This window comes from Lolium rigidum, chromosome 6 (genome assembly GCF_022539505.1).
Source record: "Lolium rigidum isolate FL_2022 chromosome 6, APGP_CSIRO_Lrig_0.1, whole genome shotgun sequence".
Taxonomy (NCBI): Eukaryota; Viridiplantae; Streptophyta; class Magnoliopsida; order Poales; family Poaceae; genus Lolium; species Lolium rigidum.
The window spans coordinates 114,861,958-114,873,367 of record NC_061513.1 but is presented as its reverse complement, the minus strand read 5'-3'; the positions used below and the strand labels follow the sequence as shown (position 1 = coordinate 114,873,367).

The 11,410-nt window shown below is 50.4% G+C and overlaps 1 protein-coding gene across 1 annotated transcript; it reads left to right on the top strand.

The window, feature by feature from the left end:
- The first annotated feature begins 4,250 nt into the window (after nucleotides 1-4,250).
- Nucleotides 4,251-5,874, top strand: LOC124666131 (anthocyanin 3'-O-beta-glucosyltransferase-like). The gene has a single exon (XM_047203486.1). It carries the CDS (start codon nucleotides 4,276-4,278, stop codon nucleotides 5,773-5,775), a length of 1,500 nt encoding a protein of 499 aa, XP_047059442.1. The 5' UTR covers nucleotides 4,251-4,275; the 3' UTR covers nucleotides 5,776-5,874.
- Nucleotides 5,875-11,410: the final 5,536 nt, after the last annotated feature.

Here is an 11,410-nt window from a genome sequence, read left to right as displayed (position 1 = left end):
GGGGGGAAGACCCCGGGTAGGGCAAAATACTGAAAACAGCTGGCTCAAGGCCGGCTGGCCCACGGTGAAGGCCGGCTGAGGAGCAGCCGGCTGGAGCCGTGGCCGGCTGGCTTGTGAGCCGGCTGGTTCAAAGTCTACGTTGGTCTGGCCATGGCCGTCTACGCTATGGCTGGGCCGGCTTCAACTTGTCATATCCGGCTTGGTTTGTCTCTCCCCTGACCGGCTCCGAGCTGGTGAACCTTGCAGGAGAAGGAACTGGAAAGGCGATCCGACTGCTGAAGTCCACGATTATCTCATCCTCTGTAAAGTAAGGGGCACTGTAGAGCAACAGTGCCTCCGACCGGACAGGCCATCATGGCTCACGCCGCGCCGTACGGCTACAGGCCATCGATGGCGACAGGGACACTTCCTCTCCATACCGCTGACTTCGGCAGGAGACAAGACAAGGCTCAACGCCTCAACAGCTTCTGACATCAGCGTCTCGGGAAGGAGCGGAAGCTGAAGCCGGCGCAGCCGGCCACTAGGTCATAGGGACTTCTTTGTATATTGCCAGCGCCTATATAAGCTGTGCTACCCCTCTCGTGCAGGGGGACGATCGATCCTTTGATTCATTCTAGTCTTAGCGCTACTCTAGGAGAGAGACCTTCGTCTACCTTAACCTCCCCGAGCAGCCGGATACAGCTCAAGGAGCACCATTGTACTGTGATATTGCTTATACACTCATAGCCGGAGTAGAGGTGTTACCTCCACAGGAGGGCCTCGAACCTGGGTACGTTGCCGTGTCGCTCGTGCCCATACCCGCATCCAGATACCGCCGTAGAACATACTAGGAACCACTCTCATTAGCCACCCTATGGCATATGCCGTGACGATACCATGACAACGGGTTGTTCGTGTGCGTCGTGGTGCGGAAGATGGCCATGTCGGTGCGGGATCTTGTCGCCGGGTTCAGCCGCTCGATCCAGCAGTCCGAGCCGAGGATGTGCTCCGCCGTGGAGAGATGCCAGGCCTGGGCGGGGATGTCGCGGAGTTCCAGCTCAACGCGTTGATCCAACCTGCCTGTGCCGGCGTGGGCGAGCTTGCTCCAAGGACGGAGGAGGAAGGAAAAGTTGGCAGTGTTGACGAGGTGCTCGCCTGCGACGCGGTCCATGGTGGCTCTGGTGGAGAAGAGGATCAGGAAGTCTTCAGGCAGGTGGAGGTGGACGGTGAAGTCCCCGGGAGCAAGGTCAAACATGGCGTAGAGGGCGTTCTCCATGTCGGTCGCAGACACAGCGGGCATTGTCCGTGTGATGGTGGCCACCATGGCACGCTGCAACGTGAGCTCGGCCTCCTCCATCTCAACAGAGCGGGAGAGGAGGACACGCACAGGCGCGGCGGCGGGTGGGGCAGGGGCCGTGGGCGGTGGTGGGGGGCGGCGGCGGCCTTGTCTCAAGCAGCGCCGACGGTGGTTGAGGGCGCGCACGGCCGCCGTCAGGGCGCTCCCGCGCGCGGTCAGCCTCGAGGCGGCGCTGCTGCTGCTCGCGTGCGTCTCACGGTCGGCGGAGGAGTGGCCGAGCACGAGGCAAGTGCGGCAGCGCACCTTGTTGGTGCAGTCGCGGACGCGGTGGCCGGGGTCGAGGCAGCGGAAACAGAGCTCCGAGCTCCCCGGAGAGGTGCTGCGACGGCGGGGGCTTGGCGCGAGACGAGGTGGGGCGCGACGCTGGTGGTGCCTGCGGCGCGGCCGCTGGTAGCCTTCGGCGTCGAGCTCGGCGGTGCGGTTGACACGGTGGACCTCGGAGCGTGGGCTGATGCGCGCGGAGGCCGGGATCCGCTCTCTCGCCGGCGACCTGCTCGCAGGCGCGGTCCTTTGACCGGCCGCGGGGGCAGGCGCAGCGGCGGCGGGAGGCGGGGTGGGGGTGGCGGCGACGTCGCGGTAGGTACGGCTGGTGGAGCTTTCCTCGGACCAGTCGTCAGCGGATTCCAGCCACCGCGGGTTGCCGCGGGCGGCGGACGCGTCGGAGCTGGAGGCGGGCGCCATGGGAGGGGAGGGGGAGAGCTGGGGGAGGCTGCCGGCGGTGGGTGCGACGGCCGCGGCTAGTGGTGGTGGGCTAGGCTAGGAGCGGGTGCGGGAGCGAGAGCCATTCCGTTATCACCACTGATTCAAAGGGCATATCATTTAATTTTTTCGCATCATCTAATCTATTAATAATTATTAACAGAAACGATTTAAACAATCGTAAAAGCACAACAAATTAAAAGCGATGGAATGATATCCTCGCCCCAATCAAAGCCACTAAAATTTGTCGTAGTCAAACTAACTTGTCATATCAGAGAGAATTTGTATTTAAATATTTCACTATTTTTGTAGGGTTCGTATTTCTTGCCCTAAAAATAAAAGATCAGTACGGTCCACACTAGTGGAAAACACGAGGCTGCTGAGCCTCTGATCCACCCAGCCCCCACTGCGCCGTCCCTGCTCCTTCCTCGCCGTGTCGCTGCCCTTCTCAACTCCAGAACCTTGCACGACAGCCAAACCCATATCCCTCTCTTCTCGGAAGTCACCATCGGTGGTGCTTCATTTATTGCCGCTTGATGCGAACACCCTCTGCGTTTGCTACAAATATTGTCCGCCGAAGCTGCAAATATCTGACTCCGGTGCTGCAAGAGTCCGTCGCTGCCAGCGTTCTGTGAACGGTGGCTGCCATAGCTGCCAATGCCATTTTCCATTGCTACCAACGTCAACATCCACTGCTACATGGTCGGCCGCCTCTGCTTGCTGCAAAAGTCGTTCGTCGGTGCACATACGCCGCCAACCGGTGCTTCAAAGCTGGGTTGTCGCGAAAACCTCTTTTTACAGGCAACAACACCTACAGGAGTGTTAGCATTGACGTCAGCCATGTGCTGACTAATTCTTTCACAAAATTATGAAACACATTTGAAACATAACTGAAATATAATTAAAATATAATTGAAACAAAACTGAAACACGAATATTTTTGTGAAATAAACCGTAATGATATCAACAATGATGTCATCAGTTTCACTTTTCATCAGTCTGTTTCACAATGTTTTTATGTATCAATTTAGTTTCATAAAAGTTTCACTTGTGTTTCAATTATTAGTTTTATATTAGACAAATGTCAAAAGCCTCACCAATCTCAAAGCAAAGAGTGGACGGTAGATGTGACACCGGTAGATACAGTTGCCTTTAAATCCGATGTGCTTGTAGGTACTGTATTGACGCAGATGGCAACCGGATTCAGCAATGGAAAACGAAAACTGAAATATTTTGAATTGATTGTGATAAGATGGAGTAAGTTATTGGCTAGTGTTTCCTCACTCTGTCATCTTTACGATTATTTGGTGGCACTTCAATGGACAATGACTTTACGAATGTTAGCATATTCTAACTACCCTCTCCGTTTGGCATTACTCCGCATATAAAGTTATTGGAAGTCAAATTTTGCCAAATTTAAACCATTATACTATATAAAAATATATTATTATTTTAAAAACTAAAATGTCATTTTCGCATTACTTTGCATATAAAGCTAGTCAAAATAAAAAAAATCAAGTTTAAGTAATTATATGTAAAATATACTATTATTTTAAAAATTAAAATGACATCGCATATAATATTAATTTTATATCTATCATATTTTATTATTAATAATAATCAGTCAATTATTATAATCTTAACTTTGATTAAACCTTTTTTTTTTTTGCGAAACACAGTACAATCAAAGACGCTCATACATACGCGCACACACTCACCCCTATGAACGCACACACGCACACCCTACCCCTATGAGCACCTCCAAGAGACTGCGTTGAAGAACTAATCCGACGGGTCTTGAGATTGACGAAGTCACCACAGGCGTCTCGCTGTCGACGGGAACGTCGCCTCCCACTGAAGAATATTCCGCCTTTATGAGACACCAAAGTGTCAAATCTAGGATTTGAACTCACGGTGACTGCAAGAATCATGCCTCTCCTAACCATCCAACCACAGGTTGGTTCTCAACTTTGATTAAACCTTAGATACCGAGTAATATAAAACAGTCAAACAAGTGAGACAACTTGTGTTCAAACTCTTCCATGTGAAGGTATAGAAATCTTGGACGGCAAGGTGGAGACCACAAAGTCAGAAACAACTTCACTGTATCTTCCACGATGGTTCGATACGATAGCGTGAGCCAAAACCTTCGGCTTATATAACTCCGCAAGTTGCGGCTGTGCTATCCCCACTCATCCTCATATGCACCGTAGTTGACCGGCGTCGTGACGCAGCTAGCCATGGCTGCCAAAGATGAGCAGCAGCCACCGCTGCACATCCTCTTCTTCCCGTTCCTAGCCCCCGGTCACCTCATTCCGATGGCCGACATGGCCGCTCTCTTCGCCTCCCGGGGCGTCAGGTGCACCATACTCACCACGCCCGTCAACGCCGGCATCATACGCTCGGCCGTCGACCGTGCCAACGACGCTCTCCGACTCCGAGGCGCCGACTGTCCCGCCATCGACATCTCCGTCGTGCCTTTCCCTGACGTCGGCCTACCGCCAGGTGTCGAGAACGGCATGGCCCTTGCGTCCCAGGACGACCGCGACAAGTTCTATAACGCGGTGACGCGGCTGCGAGAGCCCTTCGACCGGTTCTTGGCCGACTCCCGCCCCGACGCGGCCGTGTCCGACAGTTTCTTCTACTGGTCCGCGGACGCCGCCGCCAAGCACGGCGTCCCGCGCCTGGCGTTCCTCGGCAGCAGCATGTTCGCGCGCTCCTGCAGCGACAGCATGCTGCGCAACAACCCGGTGAAGACCGCCTCCAACGACCCCGATGCCGTTGTTTTCCTGCCAGGCCTGCCGCACCGTGTCGAGCTGCGGCGGCGCCAAATGATGGACCCGGCCACGAGGCCGGACCACTGGGCGATGTTCCAGAGGATCAACGCCGCGGACCAGAGGAGCCTCGGCGAGGTGGTCAATAGCTTCCACGCCCTGGAGCCAGCCTACGTCGAGCACTACCAGACCACGCTCGGTCGCCGCGCGTGGCTCGTCGGGCCGGTCGCACTCGCCAGCAAGGACAAGGCCGGAAGAGGCACCAGCACGCCCTCGCCGGACGCGGACGGCTGCCTACGGTGGCTGGACACCAAGCAGCCTGGCTCGGTGGTGTACATCTCCTTCGGCTCGATGACCAGGTTCTCACCGGCGGAGCTGCACGAACTCGCTCGCGGCCTCGACCTCTCAGGCAAAAACTTCGTGTGGGTGGTTGGCCGCGCAGGCGTCCCAGACTCTTCAGAGTGGATGCCCGAAGGCTTCGCCGAGCTGATGGCGCGCGGCGACCGCGGCTTCATCGTCCGAGGCTGGGCGCCGCAGATGCTCATCCTGAACCACCCGGCCCTCGGCGGCTTCGTCACGCACTGCGGCTGGAACTCCACCCTGGAGGCCGTGAGCGCCGGCGTTCCCATGGTCACGTGGCCGCGGTACGCGGATCAGTTCTACAACGAGAAGCTCGTCGTGGAGGTGCTCAAGATCGGTGTCAGCCTCGGCGCCAAGGACTACGCGTCGTCCGTCGAGGCCCACGAGGTGATCGCCGGCGAGGTGATCGCTGAATCCATCGGGAGACTGATGGGCGGCAGCGAGGAAGGCGATGCGATACGAAAGAGGGCCAAAGATCTCGGCGCGGAGGCACGGAGAGCGGTAGAGAACGGCGGATCATCCTACAATGATGTTGGAATGCTGATAGACGAGTTGATGGCCCGGCGAAGCCATGCGAAGGTAGGAGAAGACATCTCACACACCTGATGGATTCTGATCACATGGCTCAGCTCGTTTTGTGTGTGTTCAATTGGAAAATATATTGAACCTGTTTGATTGATTGATTCCCCTCAAATTCCTGACCGATGATCATAGTGTTGGGGCATCAACAGACACGTCATGGCATCTACTCCCTCCGATCTCTTTTAATTAACTAAAATTTAGTATAACTTTTATATTGAATTTAAGTTAATTAAAAAGGACTAGAGAGAGTAATTAGTAAAATAATAATGCTAAACCTATGGAAGTCAGCTTACGCAAAAGACCTACTGAATTATTATGTAGTAAAACTGCCATCAAAGTGCATTTTTTCCATAAACACCATCCTAGAATAATCATACAGCGATCTTTCCCCAATGCCAGTAGTATTGGTTCCCTTTTTTGTGAATTATTATCGGCATTATCTGACTTCAATTAGACAATATACTCCATACACAGGAAGATACATTGTATGGTGGGCCAAGTTTCCAAATTCAAACTAACTACCCTAAAATGATGACCTAATGAACCACACGTGCAGTGATATAAATAATACATTTGTCATTCGAACCGGCAAACCACATATATATACTACAGTTCTACTTAGAAACCTGGTTATGCGCCAGGGGTAGTGAATTGTCAAGATTGCTTTCTATCAAAACAGTGACTGGGCGAGAAAAGCCGCGCTCAAGTTTAGTGTCATAGCCCAACGTGAACCCTCCTTCGAATGGAGAATCACATCGATGCGAGGGTATAGCACATGTCACATACTGGATCCACCTTTTATTAAAACTAGCTGAATTCTCGTGCGTTGCTACGAAGATATAAAAAAGCCTAATACACACTTTTTTAGATGAGTATAATTTATTTAGATGGATTGGTCAACTCGGGTGAGGCATGAATAATTTATCTTTCTCTCTAGAAAACAACTTGTCTGGGTAAAATCTATGTAACACAGATTTAGGTTATAAAGAGGAAGAATAGTTCCCTCGACAAAGCAAGTCTTAATCCAGTCCTGTTGTATTCTAATTACCTTCCTTCACATAGCCAGATAACATGATTGTCCAGCACATGTTTTTGTTATTCATGGAGGAAAGCTTCTCTTTTTCTACTATTGTTTTGGAAATTTGTCTGAATAGTTTTGTCATGTGTGACAGTATAATTTAAAAGAAAATGTCATTTAACTGAAAACCGAACTCAACAGGTGAATCCTCTCCTGCTGCTTCAATTTGCGGTACTTTTTTCCTTGAAGAAGAAAGTGTGGCATGCATGCCTTCAAGAATGTTGAAAAATAATGACATGAAGAAGTTAGCGCATTAACAATCTTTTTTTTTGAACATAAGAGGGTCAGAAGACCCCAGTGGAGCAATTATAGAGAACCATGTGCCAGGTACAAATTACAGAAAGATCCCTTAACATCTCTTGCTCTAAGAAACCTAATATTTGAAGAAGGGGCCTTCCACTTTGCTAAAAACACCCTGACTAAGAAACATAAAAAGCAATCGAGTCCAGAGGTTCCTCTGCCACCCAACGCCGGCGAGCTCCAGGCGAAACCACCGAGCTCCGAGCGCAGTAAGCTCGAACACTCTTGTGTGGCGACTAGATCAAGCCCCTGGCTACCACTGGATGGTCGAGGACGAACCACTTGACCATCTAGCAGCGTCGAGCTCCAGCAGCAGATCAAATTGGCCTCCATCATGGAGGTAGAAGAAGGGCCACCGTCTTGGCCATGGATCACGGAGACGAGAACAATCCCCGTGTGTTGCGCGCGATGAAGAGCTCCGAAGCAACGAGAATCGCACCGCCATCGACCGAGAGGAGATCCTCTGCCTCTGCCGCCACCATGACGGCAAGAGGGACAGAGAAGCTCTTCAAGATCTAGGCAGCAAGATCCAAGGCAGCGCTTATTGAGGGAGGCCTCGCCGGATCTGCCACCACCGCCGCATCTCCACCTTGAAGATTTGACAAGGAGCCTCACCGGAGACCACTCGGTGCCGCGCCAGGACAGCGGAGCGACGAGCCTCCATGGCATCAAGCCAAACTCCATAAAGGTAAATCTGGGACTAGCCCAAAGCCTAGATCTAACCCTACCCCTATAGAGGAAAGAGGAAGGAGAACTACTATCTACACTACAGCCCAAGCCTCCTCTCCCATCCCCACCCCAAGCAGCAGTGCCACCGGCGGAGAAGGGAAGGGGCGCCGGGCGGAGAGACGGAAAAGAGAGACGCAGGTACTGTTCACATGAGAGAGGGGAGAAGAAAGAATGGCGTGCATTAACAATCTGATTTCGTGAATAAGGTATAAAACAAGGCGCATTTAGGAGTTAAAACCTTCAGGAATTATGCTTGAGAATATCTGAAGGATACTCCAGCACCTGGCCTGGGCTTAAGCTCCAGCAAATCAGAATCACCCGTGGTGGTCATCACCCTGCACGTGCGAGGTTAGGGGAAACAGTGCGATACGGTATACCCGTATAGGAACGGCCGCTGTCGGTGTGCAGTCGAAGTCGCCGCCCACCAGGATGTCTCCTTGGCCCTGCCACCTCTGCTCCCCGCGGGCTGATGCCTCCTCAAGTGGCATCCTGCGCCGCCGCCGAGCCCAACGCTCGCCCTCCTCCTTCTCGTCTCCGTCATCATATCCCCCGCCACCTGTCTCTACCTTAGCCCAGACCCAGGAAGGTGCCGTTGGGAGCCGGCTATCTACCCATCTCCTTTCTGCCGCCGATCCGCGGAGCTCACCCCTCGCCCTACTCATTCGCCCAGCCTGGCGGCGCCATAGGGAGCTGACCATCTTCTCTCCGCCGGCGATCTGCGGAGCTATGCCGCCGCTGATTCCATCCCCGGCCACAACCCAGGGTACCGGGCGATGAGTGGATATGGCCGTTGGTGATGTATGGTTCTCACAAGGGCATTTGATACGTCTCCAACGTATCGATAATTTCTTGTGTTCCATGCCACATTATTGATGTTATCTACATGTTTTATGCACACTTTATGTCATATTCGTGCATTTTCTGGAACTAACCTATTAACAAGATGCCGAAGTGCCGATTCTTCGTTTTCTGCTGTTTTTGGTTTCAGAAATCCTAGTAAAGAAATATTCTCGGAATTGGACGAAATAAAAGCCCAGAGGCCTATTTTCTCACGAAGATTCCAGAAGACCGAAGACGAGACGGACAGGGGCCACGGGGTGGCCAAACCCTAGGGCGGCGCGGCCCCACCCCTGGCCACGCCGGCCTATGGTCTGGGCCCCCCGTGCCGCCTCTCGACTTGCCCTTCCGCCTACTTAAAGCCTCCGTGACGAAACCCCCGGCCCCGAGAGCCACGATACGGAAAACATTACCGAGACGCCGTCGCCGCCGATCCCATCTCGGGGGATCCTGGAGATCGCCTCCGGCACCCTGCCGGAGAGGGGAATCATCTCCCGGAGGACTCTACACCGCCATGGTCGCCTCCGGAGTGATGAGTGAGTAGTCTACCCCTGGACTATGGGTCCATAGCAGTAGCTAGATGGTTGTCTTCTCCCCATTGTGCTATCATTGTCGGATCTTGTGAGCTGCCTATCATGATCAAGATCATCTATATGTAATTCTATATGTTGCGTTTGTTGGGATCCGATGAATAGAGAATACTTGTTATGTTGATTATCAAAGTTATGCTTATGTGTTGTTTATGATCTTGCATGCTCTCCGTTTCTAGTAGAGGCTGTGGCCAAGTGTTTACTTTTAACTCCAAGAGGGAGTACTTATGCTCGATAGTGGGTTCATGCACGCATTGACACACGGGACGGTGACGAGAAAGTTCTAAGGTTGTGTTGTGCTTGTTGCCACTAGGGATAAAACATTGATGCTATGTCTAAGGATGTAGTTGTTGATTACATTACGCACCATACTTAATGCAATTGTCATGTTGCTTTGCAACTTAATACTGGAGGGGTTCGGATGATAACCTGAAGGTGGACTTTTTAGGCATAGATGCGGTTGGATGGCGGTCTATGTACTTTGTCGTAATGCCCAATTAAATCTCACTATACTCATCATGATATGTATGTGCATTGTCATGCTCTCTTTATTTGTCAATTGCCCAACTGTAATTTGTTCACCCAACATGCTTGTTCGTCTTATGGGAGAGACACCTCTAGTGAGCTGTGGACCCCGGTCCAATTCTCTTTCTTGAAATACAATCTACTTGCAATACTTGTTTTTACTGTTTTCTCTGCAAACAATCATCTTCCACACAATACGGTTAATCCTTTGTTACAGCAAGCCGGTGAGATTGACAACCTCACTGTTTCGTTGGGGCAAAGTAGCTTGGTTGTGTTGTGCGGGTTCCACGTTGGCGCCGGAATCTCCGGTGTTGCGCCGCACTACATCCCGCCGCCATCAACCTTCAACGTGCTTCTTGGCTCCTCCTGGTTCGATAAACCTTGGTTTCTTTCGAGGGAAAACTTGCTTGCTGTGCGCATCATACCTTCCTCTTGGGGTTGCCCAACGAACGTGTGAAATACACGCCATCAAGCTCATTTTACGGCGCCGTTGCCGGGGAGATCAAGACACGCTGCAAGGGGAGTCTCCACTTCTCAATCTCTTTAATTTGTTTTTGTCTTGCTTTATTTTATTTACTACTTTGTTTGCTGCATTATATCAAAACACAAAAAAATTAGTTGCTAGCTTTACTTTATTTGCTATCTTGTTTGCTATATCGAAAACACAAAAAAATTAGTTTACTTGCATTTACTTTATCTAGTTTGCTTTATTTACTATTGCTAAAATGGCCAACGCTGAAAATACTAAGTTGTGTGACTTCACAACCACAAATAATAATGATTTCTTATGCACACCTATTGCTCCACCTGCTACTACAGCAGAATTCTTTAAAATTAAACCTGCTTTACTGAATCTTGTCATGAACAATCAATTTTCTGGTGTTAGTTATGATGATGCTGCTGCCCATCTTAATAATTTTGTTGAACTATGCGAAATGCAAAAATATAAAGATGTAGATGGTGATATTATTAAACTAAAATTGTTCCCTTTCTCATTAAGAGGAAGAGCTAAAGATTGGCTGCTATCTCTGCCTAAGAATAGTATTGATTCATGGACTAAATGCAAGGATGCTTTTATTGGTAGATATTATCCCCCTGCTAAAATTATATCTTTGAGGAGTAGCATAATGAATTTTAAACAATTAGATACTGAACATGTTGCTCAAGCTTGGGAAAGAATGAAATCTCTGGTTAAAAATTGCCCAACCCATGGATCGACTACTTGGATGATCATCCAAACCTTCTATGCAGGACTAAATTTCTCTTCGCGGAATTTATTGGATTCAGCTGCTGGAGGTACCTTTATGTCCATCACTCTTGGTGAAGCAACAAAGCTTCTTGATAATATGATGATCAACTACTCTGAATGGCACACGGAAAGAGCTCCACAAGGTAAGAAGGTAAATTCTGTTGAAGAATCCTCTTCCTTGAATGATAAGATTGATGCTATTATGTCTATGCTTGCGAATGATAGGACTAATGTTGATCCTAATAATGTTCCATTAGCTTCATTGGTTGCACAATAAGAACATGTTGATGTAAACTTCATTAAAAATAATAATTTCAACAACAATGCTTACCGGAACAATTCTAGTAACAA